Source organism: Molossus molossus, unplaced genomic scaffold (genome assembly GCF_014108415.1).
Source record: "Molossus molossus isolate mMolMol1 unplaced genomic scaffold, mMolMol1.p scaffold_m16_p_15, whole genome shotgun sequence".
Taxonomy (NCBI): Eukaryota; Metazoa; Chordata; class Mammalia; order Chiroptera; family Molossidae; genus Molossus; species Molossus molossus.
In genome coordinates, this window is record NW_023425350.1 from 79182355 (window position 1) to 79209444 (window position 27090).

A 27090-nucleotide genomic window follows, 5' to 3' on the forward strand; every position below is an offset into this window, starting at 1 on the left:
TGTATTTCTGTGGTGACACTTGTTACTTCTCTTTTATTTCGGATTTTGTGTATTTGAGTACTCTTTCTTTGTTTCTTGGTGAGTCTAGATAAGGGTCCATCAATCTTGTTTATCTTTTCGAAAAACCAGCTCTTTGTTTAATTGATCCTTTGAATAGTTTTTTCGGTCTCCATATTATTTATTTCTGCTCTGATCTTTACTATTTCCTTCCTTCTACTTGCTCTGGGGTTTTCTTTTTGTTTTGTTTCTAGTTCTTTATGTTGTGAGGTTAGAAAGTCTATTAGAAATTTTTCTTGTTTCTTGAGGTAGGCCATAGTGCTAAAAACTTCCCTCTCAGAACTGCTTTCCCTGCATTCCATAGATTTTCTGTTGTTGTATGTTCATTTTCATTGGTTTCCAGGAAGTTTTTAATTTCTTCCTTGGTCTCCATGGTAACCCATTCATTGTTCAATAACATGCTATTTAGCCTCCATGTTTTCATGTTCTTCTTGCAATTGATTTCTAGTCGCATGCCATTGTGATCTCACAAGATGCTTGATATAATTTCAGTCTTCTTGAATTTGTAGAAACTTAGTTTGTGCCCTAACATGTGATCTATCTTTGAGAATGTTCCATGTGCACTTGAGAAGAATGTGAATTCTGCAGTTTTGGGGTGTAATTCTCTGTAGATATCTATTAAATCCATTTGATCTAGTGCTTCATTTAGAATCTGTGTTTCCTTTTTAATTTTTTGTCTAGATGATCTATCCAGTGATGTCAGTGGGGTGTTGAAGTCCCGTGCTATGCCTATATTGCTGTCGATTTCTCCTTTGAAGTTCTCCAGAAGATTTTTAATATATTTTGGTGCTCCTATATTGGGTGCATATATGTTTATCAAGGTTATATCTTCCTGTTGGATAGATCCTTTCAATATAATGTAGTGGCATTGTTTGTCTCTAGTTATGGTCTTCATTTTGAAATCTAATTTGTCAGATATGAGTATTGCTACCCCAGCTTTTTTTCCTTTCTGTTTGCTTGGAAGATTTTTTTTCCATCCCTTTACTTTCAACCTATGTGAGTCTTTTGTTGTGTGGTGGGTCTCTTGTAAACAACATATATGTGAGTCATGTTTTCTTGACTAGTCAGCTACTCTGTCTGTTTATCGGAGCATTCAATCCATTTACGTTTAAAGTGATTATTGATATGTAATTATTTATTGCCATTTTTGTTTAGTGTGGTTCTATTTTTCTTCCTATTCCTTCTATGAATTACAGCAGTCCTTTTAACATTTCTTGTAGTGCTGGTTTGGTGCTAATGTATTCCCTTAGCCCTTTTTTTTTTTTTGTCTGGGAAGCTCTTTATTTGACCTTCTATTTTGAATGACAGCCTTGCTGGGTAGAGTAGTCTTGGATTCAGATCATTGTTTTTCATGACCTTGATTACTTCATGCCATTCCCTTCTGGCCTGTAGTGTTTCTGTTGAGAAGTCAGCTGATAGCCTTATGGGGGTTCCTTTGTAGGTAACCTATTGCTTATCTCTTGCTGCCTTTAGGATTCTCTGTCTTTAATTTTTGGCATTTTAATTATTATGTGTCTTGGTGTGGGCCTGTTTTGGTTCTTCTTACTTGGGGCTCTCTGTGCTTCTTGAACTTGAATGCCTTCTTTCTTCACTAAGTTAGGAAAGTTTTTTGTCACTATTTTTCAAATATATTCTCTAACCCTTCCTCATTTTCTTCTTCTTTGGGGACTCCTAGGATGTGAATGTTATTACATTTCCAGTTGTGGCACAGTTCTCTTAAGTTGTCTTCCTGTTTTTCAATTGATTTTTCCTTTTGGTTTTCTGATCGGTTGATTTTTTTCTACCCTGTCTTCTAATTCAGTGATTTGGTCCTCAGCTTCCTCTACTCTACTGGTTAGTCCTTCCAATATGTTCTTTATTTCTACTATGTTATTCATTTCCACTTGGTTGGCTTTCAATGTTTCTATATCTTTACTCATGGTGTTGATGTCCTTACTCATGCTGTTGAGATTCCTCAAGATCATGGCTCTGAACTCTACCTCTGATAACTTGCTTAGCTGCATTTCATTTATCGCATCTTCGGCAGAGTTCTCTTGTTCTTTCATTTGGGATTTGTTGCTTTCCTTTACCACTTTGGCTATCTCAGTAGGTTTTGGAACCTGCCAAATTTTCCCTGTGGGTGTTGGTGTTCTGCTGTTTGTGGCTCCCTCTACAGGGTTTGGATGAGCATGGGAGGGCTCATGTTAAACACCCACTGTCAAGTCTTACTTTCCTGGGTAGATTTGCAAGTCCAGGAAAGGTTCAGTTATCCTCTAGCTTTTTGCCTGGAGGCTATTAGTCTCAGTTACTCAGGGCCTTGTAATGTAGCCCTCTGGTGTTCTGTGTAAGAGGATTTCCAGAGGGTAGGACAGATGCTGGTTATTAATGAGCCTCAATTTGCATTTTGTTGGCTCACCTGGAGGGGGCTGAATCTCTGAGGAAGGGGCTGCTCTTTCTCCCCACAGCTCTGGGAAGTAGCAAGCTAGCCACAATCCTTTGTGGCTGTGACTCAGCAAAAACTCTGAGTGTCCTCCAAATCCCGGGTGTCCCCACAGAGTTCTAGTCCAGTCTGCCCTCCCTCTGCCAGAGCCCAAGGTGAGTGGCTGTAGCCAATCTAGTGCCCTGTCCTGGCCCTCTGCATTGTGGAGCCTGCTTGGAATTTTAACCCTGAGGGTGCTGCTCACAGCTAAGACTGCTGCTGTCTGTAGGCTCCCAGCCCACCACCCTCTGGCGCCTCCACAGATCCTACCAGTGTCCCTGGTTATATGGTCCTTTTCTGCTGCTTTTCTGTTGCTTTTTTCTGATGATTTGTCTTTATTTCAGTTGTAATTCCCGTTTGGTCCTGGGAGATCGTCTGTGTAGCTTCCATTCACTCTGCTGCCATTTTTTCTCTCCACAATAGTACCATTTAAAAGTATTATATTAAGCTCAAGTAGTTTGAATTTTTTTCTAATGGGTAAAAAGCATTCAGGTTTATTGTTCTCATTCTTTTAAATGAGATATAATTTACATAGAGTAATATACAAGTTTTAAGTGAATGTTTTAATGAGTTTTGATAAGCATAAATATCAGTATAGCCACAACCCATGAAAAATAGAACATACTCATTCCTGTCACTCCAGAGAGGTACTCCCTGCCTCTACGCCACCACCCCTCCCCAAAGCAACTGTTGCTGTGGTATGGCTATACCTTCAGAACTTCAAAGAAGTGAAATCATAACAGTATGCAGTCCTTTCTCTCTGCTGCTTTTGGTCAACATGACTGAAAACCATCCATGCGGCTGCATTACTAACAGTTTGCTTCCTTTGGCTATTGAGCAGTATTTCATTGTATTTATCTATTTATCCACTGGTGAATATGTGGACTCTTTCTAGGATTTAGCTATTCTGTGTTAAGCTACTATGAATAGCTTAATTTGTGATGCTCTAACTCAAATATAGAGTCTTGAAATTATGGATACATTTCCTTAGACAAATGGTTTTGAAAAAAAAAAATGGCAACAAAATCTTTTTCACAAAACATGGTCTTGTATCAAACTGATAAAATGGGCTTACTGATGCTACGGCGGTGACCTGAAACATAGCTGCTCAAGCTCACCCACCAACGGCCTAGCAGCCCTACTAAGAGTGCAGTGAAATTACAAACCACTGCCTTACATTACCCTTCCCAGACAGCACTCTGTCAACTGAACGTTGACAGGCATCCAACAGTGCTCACTGAGCAATCAAACTCCAAGTGCTCAGATCACAGGATTTTTTTGTGACTGGTTATTTTCAGTTCCTTAATTCTCTTTTTAACATTCATTATGTATTATTTGAAGCATATAAAGTATGACACATAAATGAATGCTATGAACTCTATTATAAAATGAAGCTCCCTGCGGAGCCAGAACACTACCCTAGAACCAGTTTTTTCTGGAATTCCTTCAGGAATAGAGTTGCCCCTCAGATATTCAGGGAGAATCTTTAGACTTTAAATTTGAGGACAAAATTTAGAGGCCTGAACGCGCTAGACTCTTTCTGAGAACTGGGGAGATCGGACCCCTTCAGATGGAATCATTGTGCCCCTCAGTGTATAGGTGACATTGGAATCCATTAGAATTATTTGATTTGAGACCTACATTCACACAAAACTTTGGATAATATCTGCAAATTAAGTTATTGATAGGGTTATTACTTTCATGTAGTATTTTAAATGTATACGTTAATGTATTAAATGTAAACACTTAAAAATGCCATAATATTTCCAAGCCAGTTTTTCTGTGTATCAGCTTTTTAATACAGTAGGCATCTTGAAAATGGCAGTATCTGAGGCCTTCTCAAACTTCTGAGGAGGCTGGTGTGTCTTGCTAAAGGGGGGACGTGGCATCGTCAGATCCATTTCAGATGCTAAATTGTATACTTTTTCCCTAAACATTATATGATGAAGAAAGAAAAATTTGCCAATTCTACATTTTCTAAATAATAGTACTTGTTCTTATATTGTAATAGACTTTTAAAGTAGTCTTGTATACATTATTTATTTCATGAAAAATTAGTTTCTCTAGAAAAATAAGCTACAACTTATTTAAAATAATTTAAAATGTTTTTGTAATAGTTCTTTCTTCTTTAAATTAATGTTATTTTTTACGATTAAATTATGCTGTTTTACAAGTCATATTTCAGAAATCATAAAACAAATGCAGAATGGTCACCATAACCATGATTGACTTATCTCCATTCTTCATTTTCTAATGGTCACTTTTCCACTAATTTTTCTTCAGCTTTCTAAGATCGCCTGAACAGTTTATATAGTTATAATTTCATAACTGTATACTCTTATTACATCTATCTGACTCTCAAATATTCATTGCTGCCCATACTTCATTATATTACTTTCCAAATATATTAAATGCCTCTTCCCTTCATTTTCTGGTCTCGTGTTTTTATTTAGTCACCAAATCTATATGTCTATCAGATTTCACAAATATTGATTATTTTCTTAGATTGGCAACAAGCATAGGCATTAAATATCTTGTACATTCAATACTCAGTACTCTCTTGAGAAACAGTTATTGATAAAAAATGATCATGAGGGTTTATCCATCTCTACAAGTAATCAGGGGTTTAATCTGAAAAGCACAGTTTAAAGTTGAGGAAGTGGGGTCTCTCAACAACTGAGTTTCAAGAAGTAGGAGGAGCTGGAGATCACAGGCTGGATTCTGACTACCCTGGTTCTAGGTTTACTGTCTAGAAAGCTTCACACTTTATTGGCTAAATAACCAAACTTAAGTAAGTTTTTTGCTTCTGTCTCAGTTTTTTATTGAAAAAATAGACATAAAGTAAGTGCCTAGCACAGAAAGCAGTCATGAGGAAGTGGTGGAAGTACAGCAAGGTGCCTGCAACCTGGCCAGCACAGGATCAGCATTGGCTAGCACTATTATCATTATTATTATTACGCATTGGCATGAGATACTGCTAATGGCTCGCAAATAGTATTCCCTGAAATATTTTTAAAGCATCAAAACTTCTCATTTGCCTGCCTATTTCAGGACTGGCCAAGAGGTAAGGGAATAAATTTGCCACTCTGTCTTCCAGTTCTAAGATTTCATAGAGAAGTGAGAGAAAAACTGCTTCAAGAGCCATGTTTTACTGGAATGCTCCACCAGGTGGTACAAATCACCTCTCAGTCCTATTAATGAACGTTTTAGAAAAAATAACATCAACTGAAGCCGGACTTGTGCTTAGTCACATTAAGGACATTTTCTGCTTCAAGTGTCCAGTCAAGCAAACCGGCCCCTCTCCAACAGCCCTGCAGGTACAGGAAGTCAACATTCTTTCAGGATCCAGCGTATGTTGATCTAATCATTCAGCTGAATCTGCTCCTATGCATTTCTCTTTCTACATGAGAAAACGTAAAGAAAAAAATGTCCTCAGAAAATGCATAACAAAATTTAGTAAAGAAACCAATATGCTTTAGCCACTCACTAGGAGTCATTTTTAAACAAAATTATTATCTGGGTTAAGAGTGTGGAATGAAATGGTATTTACAAGGAAATGAAATCCCTTACAGTACTGAGTAAATAACAGATGTTAATGATACCCATACTTTGGAAAAGGAAAAGTAAACAAATAGAAACTCATTCTGCCTTTTCACTATGACAGACCTAACCCCAACCCAGAGATCCTATTTATAGGCCAGAAAGACTCTTGTTGCCTTACATACCTGAGAACTCCCTTTCAGGGTGGAGAGTAATCAACCCATAATGAAATGTCAGTTAAGTAAAAGCATTCATTTGCCAGGCCTGTCAGTCTAGTTCTCAGAACAACAGCACAGATACATTTGTTAAAAGGGGGTAGGAGCCGGGCTGGTGTGGCTCGGTGGCTGAGCATCGACCCAGGCACGGAGAGGTCGCCGATTCCCTCCCCGGTCAGGGCACATGTCCAGGTTGTGGGCCAAATCCCCAGTGAGGGGCATGCAGTAGGTGGCCAATTGATGTCCTACCTCATTGGTGTTTTTATCTTTGTCTCCCTCTTCCTTCCTTTCTCTTTAAAAGCAATAAAGAAAAAAAAAAATGTATCCCTGGCCTGTTTGGCTCAGCGGTTAGAGCGTAAGCCTGTGGACCAGAGAGTCCCGGGTTCGGTTTCTGCTAGGGGCACGTACAAAACAAAATAAAATAAAAAGTAAAAAAAGAAAGTTAAAAGGCGGGGGGGAGGGAACACGGATTCAAGTTGGAAGCTCAAGTTTTTCCAGATAAGTTCCACCAAAGTTGTTACTGAGTTGACTTGCACTCACTGGGTCTGTGGAGGCCGGAGCTAGACCATTACTCAGAGTGCCTCCCACAAGGACACACACCACGCCCGGCGGGGCGGGCTCGGGAGAAGGACCACCTCTCTCTGGAGAGATGGCTCTGTGTCCCTCTTCCCCTCCGCACTCTCCCACCCTGTCCGTAGCCTTCATCTGGCTATGAGGCTGCAGACTCAAAGAACTGGGTTTGGGTGTCCCTCTTGAACTCTTCCTCTGGGGACCTGTCACCTCACTTTACCGTCACACATCTGCCATATTGGCCCTCATTCGAAACCCAGTAAGGACCAGTCTGAGTCGAAGGGCCTGGTACACACATTTCAACTGATGAGCACCGTGAGGAGAAATAAACTTGCAAAGATGTGTCTGACTCCGGAAAGAAATGAGGCCCTGGCCAGTTTGGCTCAGCGGTTAGAGCACTGGCCTTCGGACCAGACTCGTGGGTTCGATTCTGGTCAAGAGCGCACGTACCTCAGTTGTGGTTCGGTCCGCAGCCCTAGTTGGGTCGTGTGGGAGGCAAGCAGTCAATATGTCTCTCTCACATGGACGTTTCTCTCTCCATCCCACTTCCTCCCTTCCTCCCTTCCTCCCTCCCACTCTATCTGAAAATAAATGGAAAAATATCCTCGGGTGAGGATTTAAAAAAAAATAGAAGAAGTAACGAGGCTTTAAAATATTTCTGCAAATAAAATCTCTTCACAGCTCCCTTCTATTTAATATTAACCAAGGTTGACTTATTCTGCACTTGACATTTATATAAAATGTCAGGTGAGGGACATTTAAGTTCCACGTGAAAATCTGAAGGAAGTATTATAATAGGACAGTATCCAAAACAAGTTTTCCAGAACAATTCCTCACCGTGACGACAGAGCACACAGGAAGTGTCCCCAGCAGTCAGGGTTGGCATCTGCAGTGGCTGGTTCTCCTGGCCCTGCTGAGAAGCAGACTTGGCGCCTCAGCGCCTGGTTGGGCCACACGCGCCCGGCCACCCTGGCTTAGATCACACATCTGAGACCCTAATTCTGCTGCAAGAAGAGTATCTGCTGGCGTATAAGGACCCTGAACTTTTATTGATCACTCTTTCTTTTCCTACCGCCCACCTGCAATAAGCCAGCTTTGAATAAAATGGTCAGTCCTGGAGCTGGTGAAATATTCTGTTCCCTATTGGGAAGCTATGCTTGTGATTTCCTGGGGAAAGCTCACTTCCTGCCCACAAAGAAAGACTGGAAGCTTCGCAAAGGCCATTCTGGCAAGAACTCCCCGGCCCTCGGGCATGCTGTCCTCACAGGTGCCCTTGATGTCCAGGGCAGCAGCTCACAGCGGGTCCCTCACTGCCTGGGATGGAGGCAGCAGGTGCTGGGCCCAGGCTGAGCCTGCAGGTGACAACGCCGGCCTCTGGGCAGTGGGCAGCTCTTCCCTGACCCCTTTGCTCTGGGTGCCTGCCCAGGCAGCTCCTCTCCCCCCACCCCCGCCACCCCACACACACACCCCACACACCTTCCCCTCAGGCTTCTGCCCCTGCTCCCCACACATAGCCCTCTCCCCTCCCCTGCCCCCGCCGCCTCCCCAAACACCCCACCCACCTTCCCCAAGCCCTCTGCCCCTGCTCCCCACACTTAGCCCTCTCCCCTCCCCCCCCCGCCGCCTCCCCAAATACTCCACCCACCTTCCCACAGCCCTCTGCCCCTGCTCACCCCACATAACCCTCTCCCCTCCCCTCCCCCGCCACCTCCCCAAATACTCCACCCACCTTCCCCAAGCCCTCTTCCCTGGCTCCCCCCACACTCGCCCCCGGCTCCCGCACACTCGCCCCCGGCTCCCCGCACACTCGCCCCCGGCTCCCGCACGCTCGCCCCCGGCTCCCGCACGCTCGCCCCCGGCTCCCCGCACGCTCGCCCCCGGCTCCCCGCACGCTCGCCCCCGGCTCCCCGCACGCTCGCCCCCGGCTCCCGCACACTCGCCCCCGGCTCCCCGCACACTCGCCCCCGGCTCCTGCTGCACAGGTTCTGCTCTGCCTGGAGGAAGCTGTGAGGAGCGGGCAGGACACCGAGCCTCCTGTGAGCCAAGTGCTCAGGCTCTGCCCAGGAAAGGAACATCTGAAATGTGTCCCTTGGTTTCTGTGAGCTTTTTTCTCTATTGGGTGTGGGGGTCTCTTGTGGTATGCATCCATCTTATTTATCTTATCTCATGCAGAAATAAATGGTTTACTGATGAGATGCTGCAAATGGGGGGAAAAAAAGAAGAGAAACCACAGATCTGATTTACTTCTGCGTCAGCACTACCTGCTAGTGGGGGACCTTGTGTGCCTTCAGAGCCACCCATCTCCCTAACACCCCTCTGAGTGCAGGAGTAGCTGCACTTTTGCAGAACACTGTCCTCCAGGCCAGGAGGGGGCAGCAGTGGTCACAGGAGGAGGTGTTTCAGGCCCTTTGTCCCACAAGACAGAGGGCTGGCTGCCCGAGGAGGTTATGTCAGCTCACTCATAGTGGCCCTGGTGACCAGCAGCAGCTCGGACACAGCTGTCCAGGCGAGGGCCGCGGCCTGCAGTCCCAGAAGCAGGAGCCAGGCCCGGACTTCGCCTCCCCGAGGTGCCCAAGGACTGGGACCCCGCAGAGGTCCTTTCCTCCCTCCCAGACATCCTTCCCGGAGGAGGCCGCTGTGTTCCCCTGACATACACCCCACTCAAAGCTCTAACGAGGGGTTTGGCTGAGACTCAGGCCTTTCTTTCCAGGCTGCCAAGCAGAGGCACGTAACCTGTTTGCCATTCTGGAACAGGCGATTTCAGTGGTGGAAGGAAAATCCTTCTCCCCCGATATGCTGGTAAAGGAACAATTTCCAGTGTTTGTGGCTTATCATCTACTGCCAGTGTCCCAAGCACCCAGATCATGTCTGTATTCTTTCTTGTACACTTAGAAGTCTTACTGATGAACAGTAATTCCTATACTGATGTCTCTTTGCACAGCATTAGAAAATTCAGCTTTATGAAATTTCCTCCACATACCCTAATGCTTTGTATTGGGATGTCAGCCCATTCTCCTCCTTCTGCACCTTCCCTGCGGCCGCCAGGGCACAGGGTCAGGAGACAAGAGGCATCCCCTTGGCATCTAAGACGTTTCCAAAGCCCACATTAAAACAATTTCAGGGTAAAGGGGGCTAAATGGAGACGGAAGGAGACTTGACTTGGGGTGGTGAACACACGACACAATATACAGATGATGTATTGTGAAATTTTTAAAGATCAAAAATACAAAAAAAAATGTCACTAATGATTTAATCACTGTGGAGGTGTGTGATGAGACTGACACAGGCTTGGCATCATAATGCCTTGAAAATGACCACACACTTGGTCCAGAACGGAACTCCCTGGGGAACCTGGCCTGGTCGGCGAGGAGGCCTCTGCCAGCTCAGGGAGGGGTTACCAGAGCAAGAGGAGCACCTGGACGCTCGCCCCACCACGTAGCACCAGCATGTCCGCCGTGTGTGGAGTGCCCCAAACAATCTCGCTGATGCCAAGAGCCATTCTGTGTGCACACCCAGCTGTGGCCATCGGTCCAAGCGAAGAGCACGCGATCTTGTCTGCGGTGCTGGCAAAGCAGCCCCAGCCCACAGCCCCGCGCCCTGCTCCTCCCTGCCCTTTGAGCACAGCGTGGTGACCGGCAGCATGGGGACCACTGGCGGCGGGACACAGCGAGGCCTACACCCCTACACCGAGGCGTGTGGGAGTGCTGGGTGCATGGAGCAAAACCACCTCATGTTGAAATATAAAATCTGACCAAGGAAAGCATTATAAATGCAGTTTACCTCAGTAAATGGCTAGGTGCATGGTTCCATATTAAATGTGATACAGAAATAATTTGGCACGGCCACAAAGCTAGTGTTTATTTCACACTTTCCTCCTCTTTGCATAGCACAGCATGTCATTTCCAACTTCAGCTTTGAAGAAAATAAGTTGCCTTTTATATTGTCTGGGAAAATTAATAATAGAAAATTGACTTTTAAAATTCTTCTGTCAATAATTATTCAAGTTTAAGGATGATTTATTGGCCCCGTAACTACTTGAACAGATTGTTTCATGAGATGAAAATTGCAACTAGACGTTAAACTTTAGTTACTCCTGAGAACATCATTTTCCCTGTTGGAACTGATAAGATGAACTGTAATATTTTATCTCATCCAACAGAATACCTCTTTCTGTTCTTGGGGATCAAACAGTTCTACATGAACAAAAAAGAATTGGGCCATGAAGGAAATTAAGTCAAATTTTAAAGGAAGTGACCCCATAATCATTTAGTTCAGTGGCTTTCAGAATGGGCTGCCATTGGACACCGCTCAACTCCCAGGGTCAAAGGACCTGAACAAGGAGGATCTCAGCCCATACCCACATGTAATAAAAGATTCATTGAAAACGAAAATCCGCTTGTCACGGGCATATGAGTACATATCAAATGCTTTGTACGGATCAGTATCAAATGCTTCTACAAGGTTCTTGGCCAAATGCAACTGCTTTAAAATTTTTTATTAAAATATAGTTGTACATGATATCATATTAGTTACAGGTGTACAATATAGTAATTCAACATTTATATACCTTATGAAGTGATCACTCCAAAAAGTCTAGTTGGATATACTCCTTTCTCACACAATTATAAAATGACTAAAATTTTTTCAAAAGCACTAAACATAAACACACACACACACACACACACACACACACACTTCTCTAAGACCAAACTTGGGAGCAGAACGTTTCTGAGTTTAGATCAATTGTGCTGCCCATGGTTAGTGTTAAACAACTGTGATTACACATCACTTTTATTGACAAAGATTACAAAAGAAAATCAAGGAATGAGAAGAAAAAATATTTATATATTTTAGCAAGGAGCTGTTATTTCTGGGAAGATCAGGGGAAAATATGCACCTTAACTAGCTTTGAATGCAATGAGAGTAGAATGTGGTTTGGGGAGGAAAATATGTGGAAAGGCAGATGTTAAGTCAGAGGGGTTTGGTATAAGGAGCTATGAATTGAAGAGAAATGATAAATTGTGAGATCCAAGTGAAGAAGCCAGACACAAAGGCCACATATTTGATTCCATTTATATAAAATATCCAGAAAAGCCAAATCCATAGAGACAGAAAGTAGATCAGTGGTTGTTGGAGTGGGGTGAGCAGAGGAGAGGATGGGGTTTCTTTGAGGTGATAAAGATATCCCAGGACCAAACACTGACGCTGTTTGAACCACTCTGTAAATGTGTTAGAATACACCGGACTATATACTTTAAAATAGTAAATTTTATTGTATGTACATTACATCTTAATTTTTCAATGTTATTTTAAAAATTATGAGCTGAAATGGGTAAGTCTGTGCCCTTAAGAAACCAGTGAAGAACAGAGGTTGAAATAAAATAGGCTAAACAAGGCTCTTGATCTCAGTGTTTGTTTTTTGTTGTTGCTGTTTTTTAATGTTCATTTTATTTTATTTTATTTTGGTTTTTTTAAATTTTGTTACAGATGTTTCTCCTTTTCCCCCCACTGATTACCCCCTCCCCCTTACCTTCCTCCCCTTAATGTTCATTTTAAATAAAATATTTAAAATGTTTATTTTTTTATTTAAAAAAAATTTATCTTTACTGTTGCAAGTATTACAAATCTCCCTCCTTTTATCCCCCATTTACCCCCCTTCCTACCCTCCACCCCACTCACTGCACTGTTGTCTGTGTCCATGGGTTATGCATATATGCATATAAGTTCTCTGATTTATCTATTCCCTCCACCCCTCCATCCCTCTTCCCGCTGAGGTCTGTCAGTCTGTTCCCCACTTCTGTGTCTCTGGATCTATTTTGTTCATCAGCTTATTTTGTTCATTATATTCCACAAATAAGTGAGATCATGTGATACTTGTCTTTCTCCGAGTGGCTTAGCATAATATCCTCCAGGTCCCTCCATGTCATCTCAAAGGGTAACAGATCCTTCTTTTTTTTACAGCTGCATAGTATTCCATTGTGTACATGTACCACAGCTTTTTTATCCATTCATCTACTGATGGACACTTGGGCTGTGTCCAGATCTTAGCTATTGTAAATAGCGCTGCTATGAACATAGGGTGCATATATTCTTGGTGTTTCTTTGTTTCTGAGCTTCACAAGCAGAGGGTCCATATCTGATTATTCCTTTTATTCCCTCTGCAGAATTAAGCACAATATTATGTAAAATGTGTGCTTAAGAAACTGTTAACTGGTCACTGATTAAATCCTGGACAACCTCCTGGGCTGTCTTTATGATGGCGATAAAGACAATGACACTATCCATCCTGTTCTGTCCTTTGCTCTGGCCACCACCTCAGGTAGACATACTCTGTCCTTCTGATCCGCTGTTATAATATGGCACAGTCATGTAAAGTTCCGTCCGTGTCATTCTGACATTTGTCTAATTTTCTAGAATTGTTATCTTTACATAACCTTGGGCTTATGTTTTCAAGTCAGTGTTCTGGTTTTTACTTCCTAATTAAAGGAAAAAGGCTTAAAATTCACAAGACTTGCCTGTTCAGTTATTTTTCTTTAATTTGTGCTATGATTATTTACTAGGAATTAGGCTAGTTGGAAAGCTGACTAAAGTAACTGTTGGCTTTACAATAAAGAGACTGTGCTCAGATAATGCACGTGAACCACAACTGAGAGGACTGAACAGGGACATTGGAGGAAAAGGTGCTTTCTCCTGTGGGTGGATGAAGAGTCAGGAGAGCATCATCATGGGGCTGTCCTTTTCAGAGAACACGGCAAAGTTCACCTACATCCTGATGTTAGAGACATGATATGTCCCCGTTTTCAGACAGAAGATTAATGGGGTAAGAGAGGTTAAAAGGCTCTTCAAGCAGAGATGTCCCCTCTGTTGTCCTCTTTCAGATAAGTGGGTACAATGAGCAAAGACTGCCGTGCAAAGTGTGTTAGCACGTGGAAAAGTGTCTGAGGTATGGTTAGCACTCAGAAATAGTACATGTGAATGTAATTGTATTCCTACTGCTAGAATCCTGGTACCCAAAGCTACAAATAAGAAAATACAGCGCAAGGGAGAAAACTCGTGGCCAGGGAGCATGCCCATAGCACAGCACGTACCTGCGGCAATGTATGAGCCGCCCCCGGCCTTGTAGAGGACGTGGCTGGCGAAGGGGGCTGCGCAGATGATCAGAAAGCTCGCGGTCACCACAGCAACCACCCCCAGGAGCATCAGGACTGCCCAGAAGCCACGGTAAACTGGAGATCCCAGGAGACAAGGAGAAAAGAGAAACATACTTAGATTGTAAACACAGCAATGGTGACATGGCGAGTTGCTTTCCTCTTCATTTTCTCATTTCAGCCATAGCACTGCCAGGTGGATCCCAGGCTCTGGGTCCTGCCGTATCCTTATGCGGACACCTCACCAGATGACGTCAGACTCAGGGAAGTCAACCTTCATTTAGCTCATGCTAAGGACCTGCCCCACTCACAGGTCGAATACACGTTGGGAGCTCAGTTCCCGACCAGATTTTCCATTTTAGAAGTGGGAACATCTAAAGTTCTAGAAAGATATGTTTATAATAAAAATGACAAGCATAGCCCTGGCCGGTTTTGCTCAGTGGTTAGAGCGTCAGCCTGCGGTCCAGAGAGACCCGGGTTCGGTTCCCACTGAGGGCACGTACCTCAGTTGCAGTTTGTCCCTGGCCCTGGTTGGGTTGTGCAGGTGGCAACCACTCGATGTGTCCCTTTCACGATGTCTCTCTCTCTCTCTCTCTCCCTCTTACTCTATCTGAACAAAAAATAGAAAAACGTCCTTGGGTGAGGATTAAAAAAAAAATGACAAGCAAATTAAAAAGAAAATGTTTATAAACAGACTGAGATTTTAAACTAGATATATCTAAGGTTTATTACTTTCTGTTAATCTTTGTTCTTAAAAATATTCAAAATGAGAAGTTATAGTGATTTTTTGTTTAAGGACCAACAAGGTTGACTTAATGGATGTAACTGGTGATAAACAGATTGTGGGTTTGGGGATATGTTCACAGTAATCAAATAAAGAGAAATCCTAATGATTGACTTTAAACAGAATAATTACCAATCTATTAAACAAGTGTATCATTTTCCAAAGGCTAAAACACTAAAATAAATTCTTTTTGGTGTAAATAAGGGAAAAATTTAAATTATAATTTTTATGCAACTATAAAACATTTATAATGAAGCAAAGAATGTTTTATCTCAACAAGCCCACCTGGCAAAGAAAAAATATGTCAATCTACTGGAACAGTAGAGAAAAACAGATGGAAGAAGGGAATTTGCAGAGTCAGTGCAATGAAGTATGGTTTTGTGTGAGTAAACTCAACCTGGAAGGCAGCAGGAAAAAGCTCAGCATTCACCTCATACCAATGCTGTTGGTTTTCATTCACATCATTTATTTTTCTGTCTATCACATGACAGGTTCTGTGGCAAGTGATAGGGGTAAAAACATTAATAAGAGGCAGCCCAGGGAATAAGCAGCCCATTCGGTTGCTCCCCCGATCACACTAAAACTGGATCAAATATGGCAATCAACTAGCTGAGGGCTCTGGAAAGTAAACAATAGCAAGTAGATTAAGGAGGGAGCTCAAATCTATAGCTGAGATCAACTGAGCTACAAAAATTCTTTCTAGTTTTTCCTTTTTTTCTCCTCCTGGATCTGACCTGAAGACAAGCCAAGTTGGGAACTTTGTGAAAGGTGCAAACAGAAAAGAAAAAAAAAAAATGCTAGTTGAGGTCATCATTCTGGTTATAGAATCGGGAGGAAGTGTGGGGACATCCCCACATTTACCTTTCTCTGTGTATTCTCTCAGTCCTGCCACAGGCCAGCTTCCAGAGCAGATGTGCACTGCTATCCCAGTGGAGGCAGGGGCACGCATCCCACGTGATGATTCAGTCCTTCAGACAGAAGAATTTGGCACCCACTGTGGTGTGCTTTTCTCTTCTCTGCTCTGCATTGTGGTGCACTGCATGGGACTGTGCCACAGCACAGGAGGCCACGGCTCTGAGAGAGCACAAACTGTCTTGCCAGAAAATGTGGGTAAAGGGGTCCCAGTAGCCAGAGTATGTGAAAAAAATCACACAGACAAGAGAGAGCTAAAGAAGAGAATCTCTAGTTCTGTGTTTGAACCTACACAGGTAATGAGCTCACTTCTCAAGTTGTCCATATGTAGAAAATGTCAGAGAAGTATAAGAAAAGCTTTAAGGACTGAATTGCAGTTCTTGGGTGATAAAATTATCCAAGTACCAGAGCAGATCTTGAGTGGTGCATGCCCCAACAGACCCAAACAGCATAAAAACAACTGAAAATGTAATTGACATTGAAACTAGTGCCACAGAAGAAAAGAACAGACTGTGCAGGTTGATTGCCTGTTCAAACAATATATCAATATTTGCCAGAGAGTTTTAACAGTGTGCTGAGTCTGACAGTGTAATCTTCAAAATGTCCAGGATACAATCCAAAACTATTTGATAAACTAATAACCACAAAAATATGACCAATCCTCAGAGCAAAAAGCAATCAGCAGATGCCAACCTAAAGTTTCAGATATATGAATTAGAGGACAGATGTTAAATTATCTATTAAAACCACTTCCCATAAACTAACGTGAACACTCTCAAAATGAACAAAAAGATATATATTCTTAGCAGATAAATAGTCTATTAAAAAAAAGAACTGCTTACCCTAGACAGTGTCATGGTCCCATGCACCAAAGTGTCACCAGTTCATTTCCAATTCAGGGCACATGCCCAAGTTGTGGATTCAGTCCCTGGTCAGGGTGCATACCAGAGCTGATTGATGTTTCTCTCTCACATCAGTGTTTCTCTATCTCTGCCTCCCTCCCTCCCTTCCACTCTTTCTAAAAAAATAAATGGAAAAAATATCCAAAAGTGAGCATTAACAACAACAACAAAAGAACTAAACTGAATTTTAGAGTTGAAAAATACAATATCTGAAATTAAAAATCCATTATACAAGCTCAATAGCATAATGAAGGTGAGTGAAGAAAGAGCAAGTGAACTTGTAGAACAAGCAGTAAAAAGTATCCAATCTGAACAATAGAAAGAAAAAAAATTGCAAACAAAAATGACTAGAGAGTCTCAGAGACTTGTGGGACCACATCAAATAGCTCAGGTTTGTGTCATTAAAGCCCCTGAAGCAGAGGCAAAAGATGTCAGTGCAGAAAGAATAGTCAAAACATCGTTCCTCAAAACCTCCTAAATTTGGTGAAAGATAAATTTATAGAAACTCAACAAACTCCAAAGACGATAAATTAAAAAGTATATATATATACACGTTTATATATGTGTGTGTGTGTATCTATATCTATCTATCTATCTATCTATCTATCTATCTATCTATCTATCTACATATAAGCCCAGACACCTAGTCAAATTACTGAAAACCACAGACAAAGAAAAGTCTTGAAAGCAGTGGACTGTGGGCAGGTGGGGACGCCACACTATATGGACTAACAGTTGCAGGGACCGAATGTTGACCATGAGAAGTGACAGCAGTCAGAAGACATCTTCAAGGTGCCCGAAGAAAAGACCTATCGACCTAGAATTCTGCTTCTGGTAGAAAGGTCTTTGAGTGATGAGGATAAAAGAAAGTCATTTCTCACGCGGGACACAGGGTTTGTCACAGCAGACCTACTCTCCAAAGACATGTGAAAGGAATCCCTTTAGACATGTGAAGGGAAATGACTCCAGAGTTCACTTGAAACTTCAAGAACGAAGCTGAGAGATAACAGGAAAGATATCTGCATAAATATAGTATTTTCCTCATTGTTATTTAAAATATATTTGACTATTGAGTTATTAAAAAAATACACTGTCAGCATAATACAGTAAAGAAATATAGGTTTTGGAATCAAAGAAATCCAAGTATTTACCATTTATATGTGCATGTAACCTTGAACCAGCTGGGTCCAAAGAAGCCGTGGTAAGCCAAGGCCATGTGCAAGCAAGAGGGCAGGAATTATGAACCAGGCTACAGAGAAGGCGGGAAAAGCAGGACACAGCTCCCCATAGAGAGAAGTAGAGAGACTAAGAAAGAGAGAAAATGCCTGGTGAAGGAGAAGGAGAGAGAGAGTCAGACAGAAATGGGGTAAAAGCTCCCCAGAGCACTCTTCCTGTCCTTCATTTGCTCCGACACAACAGCCTGCCTTTGATTCCCAGTCCCCTGCAACAGGCAAGAGCAGAGAGCTGTGCTCATGGGAAGGGGATCTGGCCGCCTGGAAAGCTGTGATGATGAGAAACAGCTTCCCAGTGACGTTCCTCACTGCAGTCCCCAGCATGCTTTACTTCTCTGCCTGTGCTTCAGCTTTCAGAACAGCATAGCTTCAGACGTTCTGGGAAATTCCTGTTTCTTAGCTAATGGGATTACCTAGTTTACAATGTGGCACGCTTTGAGTCCAGAATTAAAATGTTCAGTAGTAATGAAGAATCACCTTGTGGAACTGGGTTGAGTTCTTTCACTGTGTGAAGTAAGACTCGGCCATCAGAGAACCTTCAACATAAAGTGAACTGAATTAAGTAGTGTGTTTGGGGGTCAAACATGATATGGGAGCCCCTCCACTTACTAATTTGTGACTCCAAAGGACATCAGTTTTCTAATATGGACAACAATATTCTTCACCTAAGTTTATAGGAAGGATTGGGAAAATATATGAAAGGTAGCATGCAGTAAGCACTCAAATATATTGGCTACTATCATTACATATTTTGTAATAAAATGTTTTTGTTAACAGTGCAGTTGACACTTAAAAGATATCAGTCCACTAATCTCATGAATGTAGCATGGGAACAAGCTTTCATTTCTAATAATAGAGCTGTAAAGTTTTGGTGGGAAGGATGCTTCTGTTTGGTTAGGATGTATTTGTGGTTTATATTGTTTACGATTCCTCGGTCTCAAATGTGTCTCAGAAAACACTTAGTTTGCTTCCTTGTTCTTTATATGAACCCATTAAATCTGAAAAGCTTCTTCTTTGGAAGCTCTGGACTGTGCCAAATAAAAACATCTCTAAAAATCCATCTTCACCATTACATACAACCCGATACTTAAACAATATTGAATTTCTTAGTTCCTATTAGAACACAAAGCAAGATTTACAATGTAAATGGATGTGCATATACTCTATATCATCACAATTTGTATTTAAAAAAAAAAAAAAAAGCATCATCTGAGTCTGTGAAAGGCCGGAATTAATGGCAATGTTCGAAGAAACGAAGTTCTGATTCTAGACAAATTGGTGAATTGACCTAACAAAGTGTTTCTTGGTCAAGTGTGTAAACCCTGAGAAAAAAAGACACCTACTAAGAAGGACTACTGGTGGCTAACTGGGCTCAAATTTATTTATTTATTTATTTATTTATTTATTTATTTATTTTATTTTATTTTTTATTTATTTATTTTTTTTTATCCTCACCTGAGGACATTTTTCCATTTTTTGTTCAGGTAGAGTGGGAGGGAGAGAGAGGAACAGAGAGAGAGAAACATCGATGTGAAAGGAACACATCGAGTGGCTGCCACCCGCACAACTGACCAGGGCCGGGGACAAACTGCAACCGAGGTACGCGCCCTTAGCGGGAACCGAACCCGGGTCTCTCAGAACCGCAGGCCGACACTCTAACCGCTGAACCAAACCGGCCAGGGCTGGGCTCAAATTTAAAAAAATAACAGCCTAGCAGCCATTTCTGCACATGGCACTTTCAGGCAAACTGCCTTCACAGAGAAGCCTGCAGGGACCTGCCTGCCTGCGCTGTGTTTCTGCTATTTGAGCAGCCTTCAGAGAGGCATTCCTGGGATCCCATTTCAACCAATAGGATTGAGTCTTTCCCCATCCAATCAGAGCTGCACAACTCCAGCCAATCAGAGCAACTTTATTCTAACTAATCAGGACAGTGCCATTTGGACCAATCAAACTGTAAGGATCTGGAGTCCTCATTTGCATGAGGACAGACTAAGCAGGGACCAAGGGCAGGAATTTCTGCCCATCTAAAGCACCTCCCGTCTGGCCCTGGGAGCACACTTCTCCTTTCCACTGAAGATTGTGTTTCCCCTGGTTGAGCTGAAACACTAAAGATGTCTCATCGGAGTGGGGAGGGGAGCAGACCAGACCATGTCAGCTGGAGAGGGGCCTGGCCCCAAGGCTGCCTCATAGCTATTACATTACAGTTGATCTGTTTCTACTGAAGAAAGCTTCTTTACTACATCCAAACTGGAGATTAGGTTAGTGCTGAATTGGTGTCAACAACCAATGATCGGCAAGTGTTGTAATGAGGTGCTTATAGAAATGGTTCTTCCAGAGACCTCAGTTTCTTTTCCTGGATAAATTTTTTTTCCCTTTCAGTATAACTTTTACTACCAATTTGTTTAGTAATTTCATTCTAGTAGATCTAGAATCATCAGCCCAGAGTATGTTGAAATTCCATAACAATATATTCCATACAAATACATCATTTCATATATTTTTTCTTAGATGCAGTATTTTCTAGTTTTCACTTGAAGATTATCCTGGTGTGTTTTTTTTAGTATAAAAAGACATCCAGTCATTACAGATTGTTGAGTTTGTTAGAGTGTATGTGGAATGCAAAACTATGTTCCTGATGTCTCAGTGTCTTTGTTTGTTTTTTAATCCTCAACCAAGGATATATTTATTGACTTTTTAGAGAGAGAGAGGGAGAGTGAAAGAGAGAAACATTGATGAGAGAAACATCAATTGGTTGCCTCCTGTACTTGCCCCGACCAGGATCAAACCCACAACTTTTTGGTGTATGGGATGATGCTCTAAACAACTGAGCCCCCTGACCAGGGCCTGATATTGCAGTTTTATTTATAAAAAGTACATAACATAGAGTATTAACTGCATTTCAAATTTAAATATATATCAAAGGAGCTCATTGGGGTATACCTGAAAGGTTAAATTCCAAAGTAGCATATATAGGAAGTGTAGGGAAACATCCATTAAAAATCCTTTAGGGAGGAAACAAATATCATCCAAAACTCAGGACAGCAAAGGCCATGAAATAAAGTGGACTAGTAATCGGACACATTAATATGTGTGCATGTCAGTGAATGTGTGCAGACCACAGATGGAAAGCTAACGGCAGATTGGCATCTGTTCTTAATTCCATGTGGAGGGTTAGAAAAACAAAACCCTACCATGTTTTTCTTCCAGTAGGAATGTAATAAACAAGCAAACACTAAGACCTCATTAACTTGGACAATGGGCAAAAGCAGCCTGAAGGTTTAACTGCGGATTGTTTAGAATAAACTCCATTCCAAACCATTTGCATCCAGCCAATAGATGTAACTGGCGTCTCACAAGGGACCTGGAGAAGGGCCCTGCCCGCCGGCTTGAGAATGGGCACGCTGATGACCACCAGAAGCCACTTACTTTAGCAAACACATGTCTGCCTAGGTGCCAGGCACCAAAAACCGCTAGAGTAGGACACAATCCTTGCCCTCACAGGTTCCGTTGGCGAAGGAAAAGCAAATCCGCTGACCACTGCGAGTGAGGTGCCCGAGCAGAGGACGCGGGAGAGGACGGGCCGGCGGGCTGCCACACAGGCCACTCGGGCTGACGCGGGAGAAGCGCGGGGTCAGAAGGCAGGGGCAGGCCGAGCGGTCAGAGGAGAGCTCTGGCGAAGAGAAGGTGGCTCCCTGCAACTGTTACCAGGGAGGCGAGGGGACGAGAAAATGAGGAGCCCGGAAGGCAGTCAAGGCCTCTGCGCCACCCTATCTTCAGTCCTCCAGGTGTCCAGAAGGGCGTCATCAGAAATGACAGTGGAAAAGCACAGCCACGTTTGCATCAGGGCATCATGCTCGCAGCGGCACAGAGAAGGAAGCAGCTGCAGGAGGGCAGAACACGGAGAACTCGTGGGGGGCCACAGCGCCCAGTGGGCCCCAGGCCAGGCATGGGGACAGATGAAATAAGCTTAGTGCCACAGGTGACCCGGCGTGAGAATCCCGCGACGGCGCAGACCGTCGCCACGGGTTTCACTTGTATGCCAAACGGTCGTGCTGCTAGGATACTAACAAAGCTCTTGATTTCCTGACACAATTTACACAACAAACTCTTTCATACAGTCAAGTAAAAAAAAAAAAAATCAACCCAAATGATCACAATTCCAAATTCATAATTTTTGATAAATTATTCTGTGTGCACATAAAATGTAAACATTATATTTGCCGTTTAAAGATAAAGTTACTATTCATTTTTCACGACTTCATCGCTCCGACACCTCGCGAACCGGTGCTGAAGCTCATCCACGCAGCACGAAGCCTACGAGGTGTCCCCGCGAAGCCAAACCAAACAGCCACCCCCGCGTGCTGGGCGCCAGGGGCCCGCGCGTGGCTGCAGCGCTGCGGGAGCCGCTCTGCCCCGCAGCGAGCTGCCCGGGCCGCACACACCGCTGGTCTGGGCAGTGCTGGGCAGGTCCACACCGCGGCGACGCCAACCCACGGCCGGGGAAGGCTGTCCAGCGTGTCCCGACCGCTCCGGGCTGCGGGCAGGGGCAGTCATGTGATGTGCAGAAGGAGAGCATGGACTACTCACCTCCCTGCCCTGAACACCTGCTGCCAGTGGCGGAGTGACTGCACCAGAGGAAGGGGGTGCCTTGGGCGCGGGGCAGGGCCCTCCCCTTCCCTGCTGGCTGTGACCTTGGGAAAGTCCCTGAAGCAGAAAGGGGTTTCTTCACAAAGGTGGAGAACTTTCCAGGTCTGAGGGGAAATCCATGCTCATTATCTCCTTTGCTCCGCCTCAGGTCACTGGGGGCCAGGGAGGGCTGGGCCAGGTGCAGGCGAGGTAAGAGGCTGTGTCTGCAGTGCCAGGGGTCACAGCCTCGAGGTTCCAGTGGTGAGGTAATGAGACCTCAGAGCGAGGCACAGGGGTCAGAACACGCCATCCCAACACACGCCACTTGGGCATAAGAATTACTGTAATCTGCTATGGGAATAATTAGAGCAAATAAGAATCGACACGTGCAGAAAGAAACCTAGGCATTTTCCTTAGCTAACCAAAAACAGAAACTTCAGAGAAATGACAACTCCATAATGAACTCTTCCAGGGGAGTGTATGGCATGAAGACAGAAAGTCAGCACCAAGACGCGGCTGCAAATAGGCTTATAAAACACCCCTTCTCATGCATTAGCTGCCATGCATAGTCCCGAGTCACCATCTCACAATTTACCACACCTAGACCAAGCGCCTTTTCCCTTTGTCCTTACATCTCCACATGTATTGTCGCTTTTAAAAAAAAAAGGTATAAGAAAACCCTCAGGCATATCTGCTTCCTGCACGTGTATATGGGATCTTTTGCAGGGCCCGTGACTGAATCTGAGAGGGCAGAGGGAAGTCCTTTCCTTCCTTACAGAGTCACTGTGGACAAAGCCACTCAGATCCTGGTTCAGGGGGCAAGGTGAGTACCCCGGCTTCAGCCTCCTGCTCCCAGGTCCTCCCCTGACTCCTGCTGCCTGGACTGGTGGCTCCCATCCCTGCCTCAGCATGGGAGCCACTTGGAGGGTTCTAACGCCACACCCACAGCAGGATTCCAACCAGACCTTCTCGCTGAGACTGTCAGGGTGGGCACAGGCACAGCATCTGGGAGAGTGCAACGTGCAGCCAGGTGGAGAGCCACAGACCCCTGGGTCTCTCGAGAGCTCCTAATTGGACAGAGAAGATGCTCTGCCTGTGCCTTGGCTCAGCGTCTCAGGTGGTCTTCGCGCTGCCTCCACCGCAACCCCTACTGTGTATCTTTTAAATGAGCCTCAGAGAAGTGAAGTTCCAAACACTAAGCAGCCAGGAAATAGCAAGGGCGGAATGTGAACTGAGGGCCGCCTGCGCTCTGTCTCGGCCACCGATAGTATCTGTGTTTGCCATGTGCTTCCAAATAAATTATCACTGCTCCATCTAAGTGTCCTAGGCTCATGCCCTCCTCTCTGGCCCTCCTACGGCATCCTCCCGAAACGCTGACATTGTGCTGACAGGTGCTGAGGGGAAACGCTGTGCTCATGCTTCTGGCCTTTGCAATACTCTGTCCTCTGGCTGAACAGACAGCTTTCCCGCTGTCCTTCGATGTCTGGTCAGGCATCCTCCCCTCCTTGAAGGGACATAGTGCAGCTACCCTGTTGTTACCGCCAAAAGGCAGGAGGATGTAGAATCGGTAGGAATATAGACTCAAGAGCTAGAATACCTCTTAGCAGGTGTGTGACCCTGGGTAAGTTACTTAGCTATCGATGCCTCACCTTAACCTTCCTTAAATGTGATGATGACACCTATCTTCCTGTGTTGTCAAGTGGATCAGAGAAGTGAGCACCCGTCAGACAGCACAGGAGTGGCATGCTTCATTTCTTATTGTAAACTAACAGCAGACTCATCGGTGTTCCTGGACCCAGTCACTGGACCCAGCACCCGCCCTGTCCTTCCTTACATGTCCACCTCCACTTCTCGACGATGACGTCCTCAAGGCAAACACTCAGTCTTGGTCATCTGTCTAACCCCAGGGGAAGTTCTAGGCCTGGCATGTAATAGATGCTCAATAAAATGCAAACGAGGGAATAATCAATACTTTATCACTCTGTTCCCACGGAAATCTCAGGGTATACAGCCAAGGTTGTGGAAGAGTTAATAGCCATAGAACAGAATGAAGCTAACTCATTCAAAACAAAAGTGAATCCATAGTCTTGGCCTCCTGACCGCAATAGTTGGAGAGGCTTTATCACTGAAATCCTCTTAGAGAAGACCGCTTAGAAGAGGAGAGCTGAGAAACCAAGTGATGGCTGCTAGCACCAAGGTAGGAAGTGAGGACTGTCCACCCTCCCGAAAGCAGCACATGGAAATGAATCCAGAACGTCAAGAATTTCTGTAAGTATCCTGCCCAACTCTGAAAACACCAGAAGAAAGACAAATGTCCTCATTCACCAAATTCCCCCTTTGAAAAACTGTATCTATATCTGAGAAGAAGTGTTACCCTTTATATCAATAAATGAAAAAACATGTTGAGGACCACTTTGTCCATGTACTTCATTAACATTAGATTTGAACCTGCTTACCCAAAGCATTTGAAGAGACCACTGAATATCAATATCGCAAAGTCTTGCTCACGTAGTTGTAAGTATCCTATTGTAAGTATTCAAGGCCCCTGACTCTTCATTTTTATATCAGTCAAATGATTTCTCTCTATAAGTTTCTAGCACCCTAGAAATCACATTCCTCCAGGGAATTTTAAGGTATTTTATCTCAACCCTGAATCCAGGAGTCTTTCTCATAGGGACAGGACCAAAAAAAAAGTAGTTTTTGCTAAATCTGCAACAGAAAAGTTCATTTAGGAATTCCATGGCATTAAAATAATGTCATATGCCACCTCTATTTATCATAAAACACCCAAAAAAAGAATGATTAACAACTGAATTGAATTCCACTCTCATCCACCTATGCTCAAGTTGGTGGTTGATTGAAAAAACACCTACCTTATATCATGCACCGTGCTAGGGAGGCACTTACTGGGGACCTGACATTAAAAAGTACAACATGTGCCATCAAAGTCTACTAGAGAAATAATCACAACCCGGTGACTGCCAGCTATCCCGAGTCAGGGAGAAAACTCCCAGTACGGCGCACGGGAACAGAGAAAGGGCACTCGGCCCAACCTTGGCCTACTGCACAGGGCTTCTTGGCGGAGTGATTCTTAGGAGGGAGAACAGAAAAGTAGGGAACGGAGACCGAGAGCAGACAGCACACCAGGACCCAGCCGGGAAGCAGGAGCGCGGCCAAGGGGGATGGCACCGCGGGAGCAGGTGTGGGAGCAGGTGGCCCGAGGAAACCGGAGACAGATCCTCGTGGATCGCTTCCCGCTGGAACAATTCACCCACACTGTATGAAACTTTCCCTATAAATCATGTGAAAAATCACTGAGTAACGTAAATTAATACTGGCTGTTTATCCACAATATTCAAACCACTGGCAAAACGTTGCATTCTAGTTTGAGGGGGCAGTATTTTTGTGAGAAAAAAAATACAAATAAAAAAGCAGAAAAATATATATTGCACTTTTTTCTTGTAGAAATGTTTATTTTCCTAATATATTTTTAAAGGGGTAAAATGCTATGAGATAAAGCCACCAAGAAAATCTGACAGCACCTTACAGTAAGTACCTGCCTGGTGGGGAAGGTGAAATGGGCAAAGAAGCCTTATCAAAGAATTGGAACAAAAAAGAAAGGAACCAAAAAAGTTTCTAGGAAGAAAATAAAGGTATTAAGATGAGAGTGACCATCAGCTGCTGGGGTGAGAGCCAAGTAATGGCCTGTCCCTGGCGGCAAGTGCTTTGGAGGGACACCTGGCCGCCCCGAGCAAGGACCTGCGGGCTCTGGGCCGTGAACCACGCGTGCTGAGCGCGGGCTCAGCCCGAGGGAGAGGCGTGCCTCCTGGGGGCCGACGCGCAGCCCGGGCCGGCATCTCGGCTCGGCCAGCAGGCCTCATGCACTCCAGGACAGACGTCCTCACTGTGCTTATTCACAGACTGAGAGTCACAATTTCTCACTTTGCAGGAAAGGTGACCTTTGATGCTCAAAGTCAGTATTCACCAAGCACAGGACTTAAACCCTTCTTGGGCATCTTCCATTAACTGGGCCTCTTTTAGGGATCAATCTGAAAAAATATGCCAGAAATGCCTACTGGCAGCCAGCCGAGCCTCACTAACCCGCCAACTATTTGCTGTATGTCTTTAGAAGCGAGTCATTGAAATGGCCTCCCTAATTTTCTGTTTGTTTGTTTATTTGTTTTTCTTATAAAAAGGTAGAGCCAGAAGTTTTAGAAGTAACTGCCAACTCTTCTGCTTAGAGTGGTTCGAGTCCCAGCAAGTGATGGTCAATGTTTCCCTTTGACAGTGGACTGAACTTCCAAGTCTCTGCTCCACAGGAGCAGCCTTCTAAAACTGTCCATTTTAAGCAGAAAATAATTGGAAAGATCAAAGATAGTATTCCTGTAGCTATTCTGTACATGGTCTAGTGGGAGATTTGTATTTTTTTTTATGTTTGTTTGTTTTTTAATCCTTACCTGAGGATGTGTTTTATTGATTTTTAGAGAGAGAGGAAGGAGGAGAGAGAAGGAGAGAAACTTCCATGTGAGAGGGCATCGATGGGGTTGCTCCCTTAGGTGCCCCAGCCGGGACGGAACCTGCACCTAGGTGTGTGCCCTAACTGGAATCAAACCCACAACCTTTTGGTATATGAGACGATGCTCCAA

The 27090-nt window shown here is 43.9% G+C and overlaps 1 protein-coding gene across 1 annotated transcript in view; it reads right to left on the reverse strand.

Moving 5' to 3' along the window:
- Positions 1-27090, reverse strand: part of TMEM182 (transmembrane protein 182) — a 75509-nt gene that overhangs the window by 10363 nt on the left and 38056 nt on the right. The window contains exon 4 of the mRNA XM_036263028.1: positions 13929-14066. Coding sequence (XP_036118921.1) covers positions 13929-14066 — 138 coding nt within the window. The remainder of the gene's footprint in view (positions 1-13928; positions 14067-27090) is intronic.